This window comes from Mercenaria mercenaria, chromosome 3 (assembly GCF_021730395.1).
Source record: "Mercenaria mercenaria strain notata chromosome 3, MADL_Memer_1, whole genome shotgun sequence".
Taxonomy (NCBI): Eukaryota; Metazoa; Mollusca; class Bivalvia; order Venerida; family Veneridae; genus Mercenaria; species Mercenaria mercenaria.
The window spans coordinates 97385659-97408215 of NC_069363.1; the positions used below are offsets into that span (position 1 = coordinate 97385659).

The 22557-nt window shown below is 35.2% G+C and overlaps 1 protein-coding gene across 1 annotated transcript in view; it reads left to right on the plus strand.

Moving 5' to 3' along the window:
- Positions 1-3741: 3741 nt before the first annotated feature.
- The window catches only part of LOC123523934 (thioredoxin-like), a 40309-nt gene continuing 21493 nt past the window's right edge, over positions 3742-22557 (plus strand). The window contains exon 1 of the mRNA XM_045301705.2: positions 3742-3902. Coding sequence (XP_045157640.1) covers positions 3879-3902 — 24 coding nt within the window. The 5' untranslated portion in view covers positions 3742-3878. The remainder of the gene's footprint in view (positions 3903-22557) is intronic.

Here is a 22557-nt window from a genome sequence, read left to right on the forward strand (position 1 = left end):
CCAAGCTTTGAGACATTCAAGAGGGATTTGGTGACATGTTAGCACACCTGACAGAAATTGTAAATAGTTTTAAACGCACATCAATTCATAACTTTATCAAGACATCACAGTACATTAGGCGTTCTAATTGACCAATCAGAGAGCTGCATTTTCGAGTACCTGCCAGTTTCTCCACTTGGGTATATGAGATATATTTACGATGAACATGTAGTGACTTTAGAAATAAATATCACACTATGTTAGAAATCAAATTAAGATTTTTCACTGCACATGCCCCAGATGATGCTCCAAACAACAAAACTTCGAAGTTTCATTGAAATATTATATCATCTGTAATGACTATGCATTCAATCCAAAGACAACCGAAAGCTTTCTGTCTAATTCCTAACTAATGTTCTGTAAATATTTCATGTATTACTGAAATAAAACATGTTTAAACTAATCCAAAGACAGATATTAACATTGATGGTTCATAGAACTTTTATTACCTAGAAATAAGCATATTTATGTTGGTACTGTATATCGACCACCAAATCAGAATGATTTCTTTGAAAAATTTGAAAAAATTCTTAAATGTTTAAGATCTGACTGTGAGACTGTGATCTTAGGGGATTTTAATATTTGTTATTCTCAAAAACCTATCCACCTTTTTAAGGATTATTATGGAATTTTACAGTTATTTAATCTTGATCAAATTGTAACAGAACCAACTAGAATTTGTAATGGGTCGGTCAGCTAGTGTTTTAGACCATATTCTATGTAATAATAGAGAAAACATTTCACAGAGTGGTGTTATACCTGTGCGCCTTAGTGACCATTTTATTACTTTTTGTACAAGGAAAAGTTTTAAAGCTAAATGTTATCGTCATAACACTTTTAAAATAAGATCCTTAAAAAATTACTGTAAGGAAGATTTTATTTATATGTTAACGCAAGCCGACTGGAGCTCTTGTTTTTTATCGACAGATGTGAATAGTGCCTGGTCATCCTTCAGAGACATTTTTACCAAAATTATAGATTCTGTAGCAGCTGTTAAGGAAGTTCGGCTGAAGTCAAAGTCTGAACCGTGGGTGACTTCCGAGATCTTAGAGAAAATAAAGTTAAGAGATAGTTTCATGTATAGTTATAAAAAGTTTGGACAGAAAGAGGACTGTAAAAAAATTTTGCCTCTCAGAAATTTAATACAGAGAGAAATTAAATCTGCCAAATCCAGTTATTTTTCAGACAAGATAGAGGAAAACCGTTTTACCCCTAAGAAACTCTGGCAAAAGTTGAAAGATCTGGGATATGAAAAATGTAAGAAAAGATAACCTGAATGTAGTTTTATCAGTTGATATGAAATTTGTCATGACTCATTTAAAATTGCAAGCTTTTTAATGACTTTTTTACGAATATTGTTCTGTCCTGGTAGCTAAACTTCCATGTGGAAAACAGAAATATGATCTGAAATCAGATTGTCTATCACAATTTTATAAAAGTAAAATCCAGAAAGCAAGGTATTGCATTTAAAAACTGTTTCAGAAAAGTTCGTCTTTAAAGAACTCAGTAATTTAAAGTCTTGTAAAAGCACAGGACTGAATGGCTTACCGGCAAGGTTTTTAAAAGATGGTGTAACTGTTTTAAAAATTCCTATTACATATATTATAAATCTGTTAATATCAGAGGGAGTTGTTCCTGATGACTCTAAAGAAGCTAGAGTTAAACCATTGCACATGAAAAATAGTACATTAGATGTCTGAAACTATAGGCCCGTCAGTATTTTAAGTATTGTATCAAAATTTTTAGAAAGAGCAGTATATGTTCAATTGAATCATTTTTAGTGTCAAATAATATCATGTATGATTTTCAGTCAGATTTTAGAAAGTCATATTCAACTGATAGCTGTCTTATTTATTTGTTGGATTCAATCAAAATTGATACTTCCAAAGGTCTTTTTACTGGTATGGTCATGTTGGACCTGCAAAAGGCGTTTGACACAATTGATCATAATATTTTGTTTGGTAAACTGAAACGTATGGGAGTCAGATCAATACCTTGGTTTAAATCATACTTGTCAAACAGAAAACAGGTTGTTAGTATAGGTAAACGTCTTTGTAATGCAAATGCTGTGACATGTTGAGTTCCTCAAGGTAGTATACTAGGACCTCTTCTTTTTTTATGTTATGTTAATGACATGGTAACTAGCATTGGTAACGATTGTAAACTGATGTTATATGCTGATGATAGTATGATTTTGTTTAGCCATAAGGACCCTGGAATCATATAAACTAAAATTGGTCTAGTGCTAGGAAGGTGTTCAGAATGGCTGGTAGATAACAAGTTATCATCACATTTAGGAAAAACTGAATATATTCTTCTTGGTCCTAAACGTAAACTTAGCAAACAAACTAAACCTAGCATTAGCTGTAATGGCCATACAATAAAAGGCTCAGCTCAAGTAAAATATCTAGGTTTATTTATTGACAATACTTTGTCAGGGGAAACCATTGTCCAGAATATTGTATCCAAAGTCAACACAAAATTAATTTTTTATACAGACAGGGTAGGTGCTTAGACTTTAATTCAAAAAAGATTTTATGCTCGGCGTTAATACAGTGCCACTTTGACTACTCATGTTCACGTTCCTGGTACGAAGGCCTAAACAAAGGTTTAAAAAACAAACTACAGATTATGCAAAACAATGTTATTAGATTTATTAAAGGTTACTCTCCTAGAGAGTCTATTACAAGCAAAGGTTTTGCTGAATTGAACATGCTGAATGTTAAAAATAGAGTTGCACAACTAAAATTGAATCACATGTATAAAATTTTTCACAACAAATGTCAACCTTATTTAAATGATAATTTTGTACGAAAGTGTGACAGTATAAAACATAATACTAGATCTAGTGAATGTAATTTTACAGTTCCTAGGGGCAACAGTATAAGTAAACAGACTTTTTATTACAGTGGTATAAAGGATTGGAACTCCTTACCTAGTAACATTAAATCTATTGAAAGTTTTAAGAGGTACAAATCAAGAGTTAAAGAGCACTTAATAAAAAATCTAGTAACAGAATGTAACAGTGATTTTGTATACTTTTGATCTCTGTTGGAATACATATGTCTGTGATATCATTTTAAGCATACTTTTAATAATTCCGTTTTCCACCTAAGCCATGACCCCCATTAACCTTGTCCTAATATTTTTTGTGTTAAATGGACCCCATTGGAAATAAGCTTTTAGCTTAATGGGTTATCCATAGGTCCCTAGCATTTTAATTACACATGCAGTTTCTTTTCTAGCAATGTAATGTAACAGAATTGTGTTTTTTTTTAGAAAATATGTTTTGTCTGTGATATTTATGTATTGTAACGTGTTCTTTTATGCTATGACCTAAATGTAAATAAATAAATAAATCGAATTAATACCTTTATTTTGTTAAAAGTTTGAGATTTTACACATGGAGTCTATGATAAAGTCCGAGTAAAATGTAATCATTACCCAAGTGAAATTAATATCATTCCACAATTTTTTGGACATGTTAAAATTATGAATTGCGCGTACCTCACATCTACTTTGTACAGTCACCATGTACGACAATGCTCCAGAGTGAGTCCCGTACATGAACGGAAGAAATAGAAGAAGAAGAAGAAGAAGAAGAACATAACTTATATAAATATTCATAACATTATTTAAAATCACACAGCTAGAACAGAACCATCAAGATTACAGCTACCATCAAGATTTAGTGGATTGTAACCGACAATATTGACGAACGGGCAATTGACGTTGTCGCACATTTCATACAGTGATAAAATATCCATTCCTTCCTGTAGCACGTTGTTAACAACGGACTTTTGTTTTTGTTAAAAAAGGGAACAGACAAACAAATCAAAATGGTGAAAATGATTGCAACTAAGGTACGTTTTTTTTTTGTTTACAGAAGTGTCTTAATTGTCAACTGTCGATTTCCTGTCAAAAGAAATAAAAATGTGTAGAAATTATCGGTCGGATGGTCATTGCACAACTGAAACATTAGTCATCGAGTCAATCGACAGGGTAGGAATGTGTAATATTTACATATTATCTTAGCCGAACTAATCCGACGTATACAGTTTGTTTTATATTGTGACGGTCAAAAGTCAGAAATTAAAAAGCAGCCACTCAGCGACAGTAACAGGCTGGTAACATTGCCCGATCGGGCTTATGACACAAAAAGTAATATTTCTTGAAAGGCAGTGGCTAGGATTACGGAAGTATTTAAGAGGCATCAATTATATTTAAGGACATGTATAAATTATGCTGTAAACATACTTTTTTCCACTTAAAATATCGATTTTCATGCCTGTCATACTATTTTGTGTTATCGATCCGTTATTTTGGGTTACGATATATTAATGGAGGATTTCCTTTGTTTCTCAAACCACGAGGTCGTGGCGGCCATATTGCTTTTTAAGAAATTTTTAATTCTGAAATGGATTATATAGGCTGGGAACACGAATGACACTGTTTCTACCAAGCTTACTCCAGCGTTATTGAGTGTTACTTATATATAAACGCATATTTTCTTTGTATAAAGCACCTATGACAGTTTTATATAAATATAGTTCAGGCACTTATCGTAAACTGAGGCAACTTCAGTGTTCTCGTTATTTTATAAACTTTTAAAATAAGACATAGTCAGTGCAGCTGACCCAGAGGTTTAGATTAGCTATTCTGAGATGCAACAGAAAGTATGAACTTTTAAAGAGCTAGAATGTTCTTTTATGAGTAGAACTGTAATATAGTATTTTAAATTTTATCTACGGAGATCTTATGGAAGATTTTATTGACTTTTAAAAGATTTTATGAGATTCTATGTATTTCTTAAGAAGTAATGTACTGTAATATTTTAAAGATCTGTCTTTGAAGTGATTGATGTCTGTTGAGAGCTTCTGCAGAAGTCCATTCAGTCATTGAACACGGTGAATAAGACTTCTGGTGCTGCCAGGGGGAAAGTGCTGTGAGTATAGTCAATTGAGGTGAGAGGTTGTTGAAGAACAGCTAAAATGGAGGTAACCAATCGAACGCGAAAGCTAGACAGCAGTAAGGTAAAAGATTATTATCTCTCCATTAATAAAGCATTAGCGAAAAAATTACAAGCAGCAAAACGAGCCGAAATATTAGAAATATCCTACAAGGATGGTGGAGTTGTCTTAACGGCAGATGCAACTACCTTTGAATTGATGAAAGAAGCTTTAATATCTTACTACTCTTCATACCCTGCGAATAAGGGAACTGCTAACATTACGAAGTCAACCGACAAAACTGGTGCTAATATAGTACAATACTGCATCAGAGTGAATTCAGACTTTACAATTAATATATACATAACAACTTGTAGACTCCTGGTTAATGGCAAAAACACCGAGCCATTTCTGACTGAGGATCTTGTTCATGTGCAGCAAATTATGAAGTCTGCAACATTTAATGGTACAACAGTTGACGTGAAAGAAATAAACAAGCTGTTAATAAGTGAAATTGAGAAAGCTCTGAACCGTTCTACCGAACAGTCTGCTAGTAAAATGACCAGAACATATATTACTGGTTCTACAGGAGATACTGATAGAAATGACATAATATGTATAAAGTGTAAAAAGAACTGTCGCTCTAAAAGCACGTATTGCACACTCAACAAGCATTGGATTCATTATAGGTGTGAAAAACTCACGCAACAGGAAATCATTCAGGTTGAGTCAAATGAAGATCTACATTATTCTTGTAAAGTATGTAAAGATGATTTAAATAAACAAACACTTAGAATACCTAGAAGGGCGCAGATAGAGGCTAGCTCTCAGGCACAACAAATACTAGAAGATGAAATATTAGTACATAGTGACGATCAGCAGAAATATTGTCACGTCTGTATAAAAACAATAGGTCAAATTAACACTGAATCCTGTGAACTTTGCTTTTCAGAATGTCATACGGAATGTTGTATTGATAATGATCTGATGGTTATGTGTCTTGCCTGCCAATCCATAGAAAGTTTGCCGTCAAGTCCAGGAGATGGAGGTAAAGAGCATCGTATGGATCTAGACACAACCAAGGGAGGTAACTGTAATACAGTTAAAAAGAAAGATGTGGAGAAAGCAGGTAATACTTACAATTCAGTTGGTATTCAAACAGACTGTACGTCCGAACATTTGAGTGAAATGACATTAAATTCTTTAAAGCAAAAAGAACTGAAGCTAAAGAAATTTGAATCAGAGCTTAAACAAAAAGAGAATGAACTTAATGATAGTAGTGTTAGGACTGTAAAGCTGGAAACATACATAAGGAAATTAGAGACAAGAAATGAAGAACTAGAAAGGACATTAAAAACACTATCAAAGAAAATTGAATCCTTGGAGCAAGATAGATCAGTTAAAGATAGTCTAAATCATGTTAATGAAAATAAGCAAAATAATAATAATGGGAATGCGAGATCTCAATCTACCTCGGCGTCAAGTGTAGGATCCTCTATGACACACAATCTGTTGGATGCCATTCATGAAAGAGTATCGAACTTTGTCATCAAACAAGTAGAAAAACAATTAGACAAACTAGATTTGCAGTTAGACATAAACAATCAAACACAAAATAATCAGGTAGTGAATTCTCACATAATAGATTGCGATTCTGATGAAAAGTTACAGTTTTCCAGATCTAGTGTAGGAAATACCTCTCCAACTGTACAGAACCTCCAGCCACTAGAGACCATGATACCAAAGAGTAGTACTGAAGCAGTCCTGGGAGCAATGCCCATACAACAGACAGAATCTGATCCTGGTAAGATACAGCATGACAACAACAGTCGAGAGCAACATAGTAGCAACAAGGCCGATAAAGGAACTGAACAGTTGCAGGAAGGTAATAGGGATCCAGAAAACGAGGTTATTTGTGTTCCAAAAAACAAACTCCATATTGCCTTAGCTGGACAAAAACTTTATTACAAAAAGCAAACAAGTATGAGTAGAACAGAACTGTGTAAACAAACTAATGCCGCATCATGCAGTGACACTCAACCAAATAGTAAAACAAGTAACCTATGTACATCCACGAATTCTTTTTTGTGGAAAACTACACCTCCAAACGTAACAAAGTAGCAGATCAAACGACTAACAAGCCACCAATCCTACTGAAAGTTGCTTCTTTTAACTGCAAAAACGTCCGAACAAGTGCGCATGCAATTAATGAGCTTTTAGTCTCAAATCATATCGTGTTACTACAGGAAACCTGGTTATTCCAGTGCGATCAAGATCTTTTGGGTGAAATTAGTAATCATGTAAATTATACAGGGAAAGGACCAGATTATCTAGATCCAATCCAGTCGTTTCAAATGCCACGGGGCTATGGTGGAGTTGCAATACTGTGGAAGAAAAACTTAGACAGTGAAGTATCGACCCTGTCAGATGGGAATGAAAGAATACAGTGTATTGAATTAAAAGATCATGGTAAAGATTTTATTATACTATCAGTTTATCTTCCCTCAAGAGGAAAAGTCGAGGCTGACTCAGAATTTCAGGATTGTATTGACCAGTTAAATGAAATTTTTACAAAATACAGTTCCACACATGAATTAATAGTTGGAGGAGATTTTAATGTTGACCTATCAATGACTGAACGTTCAAGCAAACGTCTGGATTATATTACAAACTTCATTCAGGAATGGAATCTTAGATTTGAAACCAGTGGCAAAACATACATTAACCCACAAGGTGTGGACTGTACTGAAATTGACTATTTTCTTGTTATAGCAACATCCCAGAAAGTTATTCATGATAAGAAAATTTTAACAGGAACTTTTACAAATGTATCTGATCACTACCCTATACAGTTAACAGTAAAATATAATACACCAGTGAAAGCCCGAGGTGAAGCGGCAAAGAAAAATAAAGTTCTAAGAGTAAACTGGGATAAGATTGATAAGGGTGACTATGAAAAGGAAATTAACAGCAAGCTTAATGAGTTTTTAACCAAGGATTTTTGTAACCCAAGTGAAGTACGAGACCAGATTTTAGAAACAATCAGTGTAATTAAAAACAGTATGTCTAAATTTAGCGTAAAAAAGAAAACTCTCGAGGCAAAACCAAAATTGAAAGTGTGGAACTCGGAGATATCAGAGGCACTTAAGAAGTTACGACAAGCATATAAGTACTGGAGTCTGAGTGATCGACCAAGAAATCCAGATCATCCACTATTGACTGAATTAAAAACAAAAAAGAAACAATTCCGTACGAAATGTCGGCAGGAGCAAGCACGTAGACGTAGAAATGATATTGAAAATATTCATTCCACAAGATCTAAGGACCCTAAACTCTTCTACAAATTGGTGAATAAACAAAGGCAAGCAAAATCTACAGTTTCAGAAGAACTTTGTGTCAACAGTGTGAGATATCAGGGCTCTGAAAGTGTTACTGAAGGCTTTAGAGAACATTTTGAGAACCTAGCCAAAGTAAACAATAATCCAACTTTTGATGACCATTATAACAGCATGGTGAATCTAGAAGTACAACATATAAAAACCATGGTAAATGAATCTGACATTAAATCTGTTAGTATGGAGGAACTACAAGCAGCCATGAAATCGGTAAATAGAGGAAAGTCGCCTGATTATTATGGGCTCACAATCGAAAGTATTCTACATGGAGGTGTTTTATTACACAACCAAATCCTTAAAATAGTTAACGCAATATTTGAAACCGGAGTTATTCCAGATGTTCTTAAGTTAGGGTTGTTGACTCCGGTATTCAAAAATAAAGGTAATAAAACAGAAGCTGGTAACTTTAGAGGCATTACTGTTCTGCCTGTAATTGTAAAATTAGTGGAAATAGTGATCAAAAACAGAGTGGCACCGGTAATGGAACTTCATCAGAATCCATACCAACGTGGGTTCACTTCCAACACATCCCCTCTCCATGCAGCACTTATTGTTGAAGAAATATCGAGGGACAGTAAAGATCATAATAGAAATATTAACTATGTCTTCCTAGATGCCAAAGCAGCTTTTGATGTGGTAAACCATAATCACCTTCTTCGTCGTGTATATCATGCAGGAATCCAGGATAAGCACTGGTCTCTCATACATAGTCTACACGAAGAAACCCAAAGCGTCGTAAAATGGTCAGGACACCTATCCGAAAAATTTCCAGTTTCTCAAGGAGTGCGTCAAGGTGGAATTCTTAGCACTGACCTCTACAAAGTCTATGTAAACCCACTGTTAAACAACCTACAGTCTACCTGTATGGGATATACCATTGGTACGACAAGATGTAATGCTAGTGCTTGTGCTAATGATGTAACAATCAACTCTGTCTCATCTACGGAAACTCAAACTCATAAGCATGGCAGAAGATTTTGCTAATCAGGAGCGGTATACCCTACAACCAACAAAAACAGAAGCTCTGCTTGTAAAGCCAAAAAACTACAAAAATAAAAGTAAAGACTTAAGCCAGTTCCTTATATATAATACAGAAATACCAAACGTTGATCTTAGTACACACCTCGGTATCTTGAGGTCTACAACTGTATCTCGTACAGCTGAAGAAAATGTTGAACGCAATATTCTGAAAGCCAGAAGAACACTCTACAGTTTTATGCCAAGTGGTCTACATGGACATAATGGGCTTGACCCCGCCACCTGTCTTCACCTAATACAAATGTATGTTATTCCAGTGCTCACATATGGACTCGAAGTTATTTTGCCAAATAAACAACAGATGGATAAGATTGAGGTCTTCCAAAAGAAACTATTGAAGCAAATTTTATCTGTTCCACAAAATACGGCGGACTCGGCTGTCTATATCTTGAGCGGTTTTCTTCCAATAGAAGCCTTAATTCACAAAAAAGCTCTAACACTATTCAACAATGTATGTCATCAGTCTGATAACTCTGTCGAAAAAGAAATAGCTGAAAGACAATTAACTGTTAAATCTGTAAAAAGTAACAGCTGGTTTATTGAAATAAAGAAACTTTTTTGGAAGTATGAACTGGGTAGTATTGATAATTTACTTCGTAATCCCGTTGATAAATATATCTGGAAGAAAACAGTGAATGACTCGGTAAACAAACAGTGGAAGGAAGAGATCTTGAGTATAGCAAAGTACCATCATTCTATCAGGTTTCTGAACACTAGCCATTTTATTCCTGGAAAGCCACACCCGTTATTAAGTATACAAACCAACTCATTTAGAGATTACACCAGAATACCAGTGAAACTTAAATTGATTACCGGTACCTACATACTACAAACCAACAGAGTAGCCTTTAACCAAAATGCAATAGATCCAGTGTGCCAGTTGTGTTATACAGACAATGAAACCGTTGAACATTTTCTTCTTGACTGTCCAACCCTGCACAATATTCGGGAACCAGTCTTATCCGACATGTTGTTTGAATTACAAACGTTGGGTTTGAATAACTGGACTTCACTGAGCACGTCACAGCGAATAGAAATTCTTCTAGACTGTACACATGTGGCTGACAAACTGGGAATTCCTAGGAAAAATTTAAACAAATTGGGTGGTATAGAATTTCACTGCAGAAGACTCCTCTTCAACTTACATGTACAAAGAAATAAGAACTTCACTGCAATGAAAAATAAGTATGGTAAAAGTAGAAACGGTGACATTCGTGGTCCTAAGTAAATTGTGTATCCAGAACAGAGATAAACTATCTCATTAACTGTGTATTATTAAAGAAAAAATTTAACTGTTCCTCAAAAAGTGTATATACCGTTTAGACTGTTGTAAGGTGTACATGACATTCTATTTTGGTGGAGGGTTTCTACGACGTCTACACAGTAGACGGTTCTCCTATACTGGAGGTGAAGACTTGGATACAGATACAGATACAGGTGGCGACTACATGCCCATATTTTACAATTTCCATAAAAAATATTGTGTTTTTTTCTTTTGTTTCTATTTAAAAAATAGTGTTGTAATTTTGTTTTTTGTTAAGAGCATGTTATTATTTCATATTAATGATTTTTCTTTCTTTTCTTCCTTTTTATTGATTTTTTCCTTCTTTTTGGGGGGTCTCTCTTTTTTTAACATTTGACTACAGATTTTTAACAGCTGTTACTCTGTTTATACACCCGGTAGCGAGTGCCGCCATTAATATATCGTTAATCCTAAATGGCGGATCATAACACAATACGACAGGCATGAAAAAATCGCTATTTTAACTGAAAAAAAAGTTTAAAACATCATCTATGCATGTCCTAACATATATTTGATGCCTCTTAAATACTTCCGTAATCCTAGCCTAGCTGTCCTCATGGGGTTGTCTAGAAATACGGAACTTCCGTAATCCTAGACTCGGAGGCTAGGATTACTGTACCGTAATCCTAGCCACTGCCTTCTTGAAAAATAATGAAGATATTTCTTTCAAACTTGGTCCATAATTTTATTAAGCATAACAAATGATACAACAAATTAGAATAAAAATAACTTGGTTGCCTTCAGTTTTGGTAGAATTATTTCCCCTTTTCAAATTTTTATGACGCATAATTTTTGAAGTCCCAAAAAATATGTTCTAATGCTAAGTTTAAAACAAAAAAGGGTTCAATGGCTTTCTAATGCTCTAAATTATTGCGCTAGCACATGAATGTTTACATTTTACTCTGCTTTCACTTACAACATCATAGAGAAATGTTAGTTCTAAAAAAATTGCTCATACATCTGCACTAGAAACAAAGTATTTACCCTAAATATATAGAATAAAGGTATTGGCGCACAAGTTGGGAGCAATAGAAAGCCATTGACCCTTTTCTGTTTTAAACATTGCATTAAAACATTTTTTTTTTGGACTTCAAAAATTATGTTTCATAAAAATCTGAAAAGGGGAAGTAATTCTAACAAAACTGAAGGCAACAAAGATATTTCTATCTTGACAAGCATCATATTTATGCTTAATAAATGGACCAAGTTTGAAAGAAATATATTCATTATTTGTCAAGAAATATTACTGTTTGTGACGTAAGCCCGATCGGGCACTGTTACCAGCCTGAGTAAGCTTGTCTAATATTATCTGTAAATTTACAGATAGCCTGTTCCCCTATATTCTCGCGGTACTAGTGACTTTAAAAACAGTAAGCAAGCAAATAAAAATATAACAGTTATTTTATTTAAAAAATAATTTAAAATAATTCATTATCTATCAAAACGTACAAGTTTTGACACAAAATATAATTAAAATACTCCCGACAATCACGTGTCAACATGTACACTTACTACCATTTTGATTTTGTATGTCCTTGGTATTTTCGCGTTAAAGATGTTGTTGTTGTAGTTGTAGTTGTAGAATTATTGTTAGGTTACATACCACGATATTTGTTTATTTCTGATACACTAAGGACTTCAGTGTCTGTTTGTAAAAATAACAGTTTAATTACTGGTACTGATGATAAACTCGAGCAGATGATAAGGTCGACCACCTTCACACTATTCAGTTGCAATTGGTTTTTAGCTCACCTGTCACAAAGTGACAAGGTGAGCTTTTGTGATCACGCGGTGTCCGTCGTCCGTCAGTCCGTCCGTCCGTGTGTCCGTAAACTTTTGCTTGTGACCACTCTAGAGGTCACATTTTTCATGGGATCTTTATGAAAGTTGGTCAGAATGTTCATCTTGATGATATCTAGGTCAAGTTCGAAACTGGGTCACGTGCCTTCAAAAACTAGGTCAGTAGGTCTAAAAATAGAAAAAGCTTGTGACCTCTCTAGAGGCCATATATTTGACAAGATCTGCATGAAAATTGGTCAGAACGTTCAACTTGATGATATCTAAGTGAAGTTCGAAACTGGGTCACGTGCCTTCAAAAACTAGGTCAGTAGTTCTAAAAACAGAAAAACCTTGTGACCTCTCTAGAGGCCATATATTTCACAAGATCTTCATGAAAATTGGTCAGAACGTTCACCTTGATGATATCTAGTTCAAATTCGAAACTGGGTCACGTGCCATCAAAAACTAGGTCAGTAGGTCTAAAAATAGAAAAACTTTGTGACCTCTCTAGAGGCCATATATTTCACAAGATCTTCATGAAAATTGGTCAGAATGTTCACCTTGATGATATCTAGGTCAAGTTTGAAACTGGGTCACGTGCCATCAAATACTAGGTCAGTAGGTCTAAAAATAGAAAAACCTTGTGACCTCTCTAGAGGCCATATATTTCACAAGATCTTCATGAAAATTGGTCAGAACGTTCACCTTGATGATATCTAGATCAGATTCAAAACTGGGTAACATGATGTCAAAATCTAGGTCAGTAGGTCAAATAATAGAAAAACCTTGTGACCTCTCTAAAGGCCATATTTTTCATGGGATCTGTATGAAAGTTGGTCTAAATGTTCATCTTGATGATATCTAGGTCAAGTTCGAAACTGGGTCACATGCGGTCAAAAACTAGGTCAGTAGGTCTAAAAATAGAAAAACCTTGTGACCTCTCTAGAGGCCAAATATTTCATGAGATCTTCATGAAAATTGGTCAGAATGTTCACCTTGATGTTATCAAGGTCAAGTTCGAAAGTGGGTCACATGCCATCAAAAACTAGGTCAGTAGGTCAAATAATAGAAAAACCTTGTGACCTCTCTAGAGGCCATATTTTTCTTGGGATCTGTATGAAAGTTGGTCTGAATGTTCACCTTGATGATATCTAGATCAAGTTTTAAAGTTTGTCACGTGTCATCAAAAACTAGGTCAGTAGGTCAAATAATAGAAAAACCTTGTGACCTCTCTAGAGGCCATATTTTTCATGAGATCTTCATGAAAATTAGTGAGAATGTTCACCTTGATGATATCTAGGTAAAGTTCAAAACAGGATCACGTACCTTCGAAAACTTGGTCAATAGGTCAAATAATAGAAAAACCTTGTGACCTCTCTAGAGACCATATTTTTCAATGGATTTTCATGAAAATTGGTCAGAATTTTTATCTTGATAATATCTAGGTCAAGTTCAAAACTGGGTCACATGAGCTCAAAAACTAGGTCACTATGTCAAATAATAGAAAAAACAATGTCATACTCAAAACTGGGTCATGTGGGAAGAGGTGAGCGATTCAGGACCATCATGGTCCTCTTGTTTATATAACTGAACATGCCGTCTAATATCAACCACTTACAACACCAACTGGTGTAAACAAAAACAAAATTGGTAAATATTCTGTATAAATAAATGACTTACATTTGTCTGTTTAAAAAATATTTATCCAAAAATACTGGGGAAGAGGATGTTTTTTTGCGCATGCTCACTGTCAACACATGAAGGCCTGACATTGGGTCACTTTTCATTACTTGATCCGGAATGACTTTTGCAACATTTTTGGGAAAGTTTCAATATAGTACTATGGAGATTTTTTTTAAATGACAAAGTGGTCGAATTTATCATCAGTCAACATTCGTACAGTCTCCATTTTACATACCTCTTTCAGGGCCTCACTTCTTGTGAGTTTGCTTACTAAATATAAATTTAAATTATGTCAATTATTCAGTAAGAGCTAAGCTTTATTTTGATACCAACCATTGATAAAAATTTGCAGAAATAAAAAAGTTACAGGTAAAAAAACTCATTTTCTGTTCGAGTTTATCATCAGTACCAGTATAACGATATTAATATGGTAAAATTATGCGAAATGTTCCACACCTAGTACTTAACAATTTACTCATTTTGACAGCGTGTACACTTGGAAGAGCTGTCCCTTCTCAGAATCCTGACCATTGAACCTTTGTATGCGACCACTAAATCCAGTCCGTTTCGGAAATTATGGTACCAAGGCGTGAATTAAAGGGAATCGGGGCATTGCGGGATCGTGATGTCGTTTGTCCGAATCGGGCCTATTTATAACAGACGACATAAACAAAACATTGGCGAAAACGATGTTAACAAGTGAAAAATACAGGATTTGGTTTAATTAGATAGAAATTTAAGTACTTCAACTATTTTGAAAGCTAACTCACCAAAATTCTATGCATTCTTGATGAAATGGTTAAGATTTGAACTGAAAATGAAAGTAGGTTGTTCGTAAACAACGTCAAGATGGCGCTTCCATGCAAAACGGAAATAACGCGAAATTACCAATGACACGAGAATACCGCGGATGACTATCAGGGTTCTCGCCAGGCTATTATCGCCTGTCGCGTGTGACATGCCTTCAGACTTCGAGTTGTATATTCGACATCCCTTATTTCCCCCGTCATCCCTTAATTGACGAAGCGACATGTCATAAAATCATCCCAATAAACACCCCGATTAATCTGTTAGTGTATTCGAAAAGCTTCCCGATAGTTCAGGTAAAGCGATGCCAGTTAAGATAACCGATAAACCAATGACAGCTTCCTATATGTGGAACGTATGACGTAAATTTCATCGTAGCTCCGCCTTCGAATCGGGCCTATTTATAACAGACGACATAAACAAAACATTGGCGAAAACGATGTTAACAAGTGAAAAATACAGGATTTGGTTTAATTAGATAGAAATTTAAGTACTTCAACTATTTTGAAAGCTAACTCACCAAAATTCTATGCATTCTTGATGAAATGGTTAAGATTTGAACTGAAAATGAAAGTAGGTTGTTCGTAAACAACGTCAAGATGGCGCTTCCATGCAAAACGGAAATAACGCGAAATTACCAATGACACGAGAATACCGCGGATGACTATCAGGGTTCTCGCCAGGCTATTATCGCCTGTCGCGTGTGACATGCCTTCAGACTTCGAGTTGTATATTCGACATCCCTTATTTCCCCCGTCATCCCTTAATTGACGAAGCGACATGTCATAAAATCATCCCAATAAACACCCCGATTAATCTGTTAGTGTATTCGAAAAGCTTCCCGATAGTTCAGGTAAAGCGATGCCAGTTAAGATAACCGATAAACCAATGACAGCTTCCTATATGTGGAACGTATGACGTAAATTTCATCGTAGCTCCGCCTTTAAATCCTTTGACAGGCGGTATCTTGTGATGTGTACATGAAAGTGACTGTTTTCGCAAGTTTTAAGATTATACATGTCATTAGATATAATGACAGTTGATTCAACAATTATTGTCCGGATGTTTTTCGCAATCAAGGAAAGACAATGTAAGGAATTAAGTCAACAATTGTGCAACACGGTAAAATGCTTTTGAACAATTATCGCTGTAATAGTAATGTTTTTCACATGTATGAAATGTGTTTGTTTTCTCGCGCGGAATATCGAAAAGACAATGCAAGAATTAATGTTTTCTGTCGTCACTTTCAAAATAGAACTTGTAGAGAAAAGTTTGAAATACCCTCCGTGCATTATTTCATCACGAACGGACACTTTGGTAGAACCACCGACCTTCCATAAGTCAGCTGGATGGCTTCCTCACATGAAGAACCTCACATGAAGAATTCAACGCCCCGAGTGAGGCTCGAACCCACATCGATGAGGGGCAAGTGATTTGAAGCCAGCGACCTTAACCACTCGGCCACGGAGGCCCCGGTCACAATTTCAGAATCCCTCCCAGCCACGCCGAATGGCCAAAGGAAATCGGGCATTGATCCAAAATGGAAACCAGCGTTTCCCTGGATGACAGTCTCAGATTGTGTTGTTTTACATGTGTGTACAACAAACAGTTGACATTTTCAAAACCTTAAAATTGATAAGTTTTAAGCAAATAAACTCCACAGGAATAGAAGACATAAACTTTAAAATACAAATAGATCTGTGTGCAGTGCTAAAATTGTGTTGTTTTATGTACAATAAATAGTAAATGAACATTTTTAGCAACTTAAAACTGATGAACTTTCAATTGTCATTCAGCAAATAAACTCCATAGGATTTTTATGACCTAATATCTTTTCTTGTTTTACATGTAAATGATGTTTATTAATCACTGGAAATACCACTATGTTTTTCACTCTGAAATGCACCAGAATGCACCAAAATGAGTTGTAGTAACACAAATTTTCTGGGGTGACCCCCATACCCCCCATGCAGGAGGGGCCACCCCTCCCGCGTCCACCCCTTTGCTCGTCAAAAAATATCCTTCTGCATCATGCCTTCAGAAAAACCTGGCTAGAACCCTGACTATAATATATAAATTTACAGATTTTTCACTTTGTAAATTTACAGATCAAGTGTTGAAAACTGCTAAAATTATATTTAGACACAAAATCGCAGCTTGAAATTAATTGATTTACTCACAGACACTTGGGGGTCTGGAACACCCAACCCCTCCAGCCCAAACTACTACGCGCCTGTATATATTTTTATGATCATCATGGTATATCCAGGCACAGACTGTAATCACACGAGCAATGTTAAACTTATTTGAACTCATTTGAAAATGTATATACCGGTACTAATTTCCACGATTTTAATTTCTGCGGATTACTGTACAGAGGTTAACTTAATTTCTGCGTTTATCCATGGAGAGTTGCTATAATATTTGGGACATGGCTCTGTATAGTGAAGTACAAGTTACAATGTTTAAAATTTATTTCATGCATAAAATACAGTTAAAAACACACATGTTAAAATGCCATGTATTACAATCATGTATTACGATGATGTACATGCACTCAGTTCAACAGTTACTGCACAATACCCTGAAACACATTTAAAATCTTCATTTAAAATACAAATGTATTTCACCACCACTCACTAATTCATTTTGACACTGTTTAAACTCTAATTTCAAGTACACTGGTAAAAAGAGGCGACAAACGGGGCGATCCGATATACGAAACTACGAAATATTTGCAAATTTAATTTTCGCACCTGGAAGAGACCCGCAAAATATGGCAGAAATTACCTACCCGCAGAAATAACCAGTTATACGGTAGGTCACCAGGTCAAATCAAAGGAAAAGCTTGTTAACACTCAAGAGGTCACAATTTTTGCCCAGTCCTAATGAAACTTGATCAGAATGATATCAGGGCCTCCGCTGTTGATCACCAATGTCGCCATTTGCGATAATTTTTAAGAATTTGGTGCTAATTTTTGCAAACTGGCGAAAATAAGTGTTGCATAGTTTTTTTCCTTGGCATTTGTTTTTCGCTCACCTGAGCACGAAGTGCTCAAGGTGAGCTTTTGTGATCACCCTGTGTCCGTCGTCCGTCCGTCATCCGTCGTCAACAATTTGACTGTTATCACTCTAGAGGTCACAATTTTGGCATAATCTTAATAAAACTTGGTCAGAATGTTACCCTCATAAAAATTTTAGACGAGTTTGATATTGGGTCATCTGGGGTCAAAAGCTAGGTCACCAGGTCAAATCAAAGGAAAAGCTTCAGTGTCCAACAAATCAATTGCCCGGAGCCCGCGGGCTACCAGAAATTTTCGTCGGGCTACCAAAAAAATCTGGAAGTAAGCCCGCCGGGCAACCATAAATCTAAAGCATCAGTAGCCCGGTCATTGTTGATTTACAAAATCAAAATCCGGTTGTTTACTCGATTTTAGCTTGCAATAAACAACAACTGACCATGTGTAACGATTATCCGGTCGTAACTGGTTCAAAGTAGTTTATATTTAACCCCGCCCATTATCAACGGTAGCTGCAGAAACAGTCTCCGCCTTCGCGCGGATTTTTTTATCAACTAATTACGTCACGGCGAGTGCATAGGTAACGAGAATCATTGAAGTGTTTATATTAATTGATAAAGGATATTGATCCATAAAAAAGTGGAAACCCACGACAAAAACTCGCCAATTAATGAATTATCCATAAGTGGCCAGCTGATCACCCAGCACGTGAAAAGTGCCCTGTAAGATTTCTTCATGCAAGCTTTAAATTACACCATTGTTTACTATAATAAGTATATAACTAAGCAGTCTGGTCCTACAGTAATTTCAACTGAAAATCCACAATTTTTAATGAATTTCGAAAGCAAAGATGAGTTTAGAATGTCCGTTCACGATTCTAATAACACTCGATGTCGTATGCAAACTTTCCATATTAATTCCTTCAAAGAAGCTATCATTGTAAATTTTTATGATAATTAACATCAAAATTTGAGGAACTATCTCTGGTTCACCTCAGTGAGTCAAGTAATCTGAGCGAAAACCACTTTCACACAACATTCCGAAAGTGTACCAGGACAAGGATAGTATGTTTTGGATATATATTTTTTACAGACTGTTTTAACACGTTTCTGTTAATGAAATATTGATGAAAGACCTAATCAATATAACGTGAATTTTGATAAATATTAGTGTACAATGTGACCTGAAATAGACCTTTTTATTATGTTGTAACATGATCTTGGTTTCAAACTTAAAGGTCTTCCATAATTTCATATTTATATGAATAAGTTGACATCCTTGGTGACATTTTTAGCTCGACTATTCGAAGAATAGTCTAGCTATTCTACTCACCCTGGCATCGGCGTCGGCGTCACACCTTGGTTAAGTTTTTGCATGCAAGTACATACAGCCATCAATTAAAGGCATATAGCTTTGAAACTTATTTTTTCTTTTTCTATGTCAATTACCAACCTCTTTGGGTCAAGTCCCATAACTCTGACATGTATTTTGAGCAAATTATGCCCCCTTTTGGACTTAGAAAATTTTGGTTAAAGTTTTACATGCAAGTTACTATCTCCAAAACTAATGCAGATATTGTTTTGAAACTTCATATGTGTCTTCGGGGTTATAAAACTAGTTGATAGCAGCAAGTCCCATAACTCTGACTTTCATTTTGGCCAAATTATGCCCCCTTTTGGACTTAGAAAATTCTGGTAAAAGTTTTGCGTGCAAGTACATACAGCTATTTCTAAAAGGCATATAGATTTGAAACTTATTTTTTCTTTTTCTAGATCAATTACCAACCTCACTGGGTCAAGACCCATAACTCTGACATGTATTTTGAGCAAATTATGGCTCCTTTTAGACTTAGAAAATTTTGGTTAAAGTTTTACATGCAAGTTACTATCTCCAAAACTAATGCAGATATTGATTTGAAACTTCACATGTGTCTTCGGGGTTATAAATCTAGTTGATAGCAGCAAGTCCCATAACTCTGACCTTTATTTTGGCCAAATTATGCCCCCTTTTGGACTTAGAAAATTCTGGTTGAAGTTTTGCTTGCAAGTACATACAGCTATTTATAAAAGGCATATAGATTTGAAACTTATTTTTTCTTTTTCTAGATCAATTACCAACCTCACTGGGTCAAGTTCCATAACTCTGACATGTTTTTTGAGCAAATTATGCCCCCTTTTAGACTTAGAAAATTTTGGTTAAAGTTTTACATGCAAGTTATTATCTCCAAAACTAATGCAGATATTGATTTGAAACTTCACATGTGTCTTTGGGGTTATAAAACTAGTTGATAGCAGCAAGTCCCATAACTCTGACCTTCATTTTGGCCAAATTATTTCCCCTTTTGGACTTAGCAAATTCTGATTAAAGTTTTGCGTGCAAGTACATACAGCTATTACTAAAAGGCATATAGATTTGAAACTTATTTTTTCTTTTTCTAGATCAATTACTAACCTCACTGGATCAAGTCCCTTAACTCTGGCATGTATTTTGGGCAAATTATGCCCCCTTTTGGACTTTGAAAATTCTGGTTAAAGTTTTACATGCAAGTTTCTATCTCCAAAACTAATGCAGATATTGAATTGAAACTTCACATGTGCCTTCGGGGTTATAAAACTAGTTGATAGCAGCAAGTCCCATAACTGATATGCATTTTGGTCAAATTATTCCCCCTTTTGAACTTAAAAATCTTTTGATACTTAACCTTTTTGGGTAATATTTTCCTGCTTCTGGGACAATATTTCGAATAGTCGAGCTTGGCTGTCTTACGGACAGCTCTTGTTAAAGCAAAAGACTTGAATACTTCGAAAAAAAATAAAGTAGTGTAAAAATCCTTGGTAAACACTGGTAATGGTTTTGGGAAGATACCATTTACCACTTTATTCTGTGATAAGTATTCAAAATTAATGCAGTGATCATAAATGTAATGAATACTTAACTATAAACATCTAGAAATGCTTTTTTGAGCCCTTGAAATAACAATTGGTACCAGTTAAAATTTCTATGAATAAAGAGAATGAAATATTGACCTTTTTTCTGTTTTCCATCACTCTTAACAAAAGGCATCTGTAACAATATTTGGACAATATCAACATCAAAATAAACATTTATTGTCATTCAAATATATATATAGACTAATACGTTATGAATGTGTGTGTGGAACTGAATTTTGATTGTTTTTAAATTTATTTACTAAACAATGTTACAGACCCCTTTGATTCTCACGTCTCAGTAAGCCGGGTTCGGATAGAGCAAGTTTATACTTTCGGGGTTTAAATTGCTGGGCAACTACAAAAAAATGCTGGGCTACCAGCAAGATTATAAATTTGTCGGACACTGAGCTTATTAACACTCTAGAGGTCACAGTTTTGGCCCAGTCTTAATGAAACTTGGTCAGAATGTTACCCTCAATAAAATATTGGTTGCGTTTAATACTGGGTCACCTGGGGTCAAAAACTAGGTCACCGGGTCAAATCAAAGGAAAAACTTGTTTACACTCTAGAGGTCACAATTTTGACCCAATCTTAATATAACTTGGTCAGAATGTTACCCACAATAAAATCTTGGATGAGTTCGATATTGGGTCATCTGGGGTCAAAAACAAGGTCACCAGGTCAAATCAAAGGAAAAGCTTGTTAACACTGTAGAGGCCACATTTATGACTGTATCTTCATGAAACTTGGTCAGAATGTTACTCATGATGATCTCAAAGTCCAGTTTGAATCTGGGCCTTCATGGCCCTCTTGTTTTCTGTAGTGATGTAAGTGGCCTAAGAATTGGTTCCCGATACACGTGTTTACCTAGGCGTTGGTAGTAAATAAAATCGATAACCAGTCTAGGCGGTGTATTTGACAATTCGACTATTGAAGTTGGTTGACACTTTTAGAAGATAATTGCGAAATAACGTGTGAATTGATGATTAATCAGTTATCAAAACATTTGCCAGCTTGTATGTTTGACCTCTGCCGAGAATTCACCAAAATAAATGCTGATTACAATGTACTTTATGTTTTGCGATTTTTACAAAAAAGATTGACATGTTTGTGGCATGCTGTTGTATGACTTAAATAAGTACAAAGATACATTTAATTTGTTACATTTTGCAAATATATCAGATAATTTTGTAATTCCTCAGTTTTCATAAAAGATTTTAATGATGGATCTGAAAACAAAAACACAACAGCAAGGTATTGCACACACCAAATGTTGGTGTTGGCGCCTGCATCACAGTCCTGATTTGGTCAAGTTTTCGTAATCTGTGTCAATTCATTCCCACAAGTAGTTACTTATAAAAATACAAGGCAGTAATGAACAGACTCTCAGTGCAGAGTTTCCATGCTCTCTTTATTATTTTTTTATGAAATTATGCCACATTTTCAACATGCAATTTTTGGTTAGGTTTTGTTATGTAAGCTTATATCTCAGTACCCACCAATTGGAATGGATTGAAACTTCACACAGTTGTTCACTGTGATGTGCTAGCTTACATTGCACAAGTTCCGTAACCTTACTTTGCATTTTTACAAGAAAGAACAGTTTTGACTTCT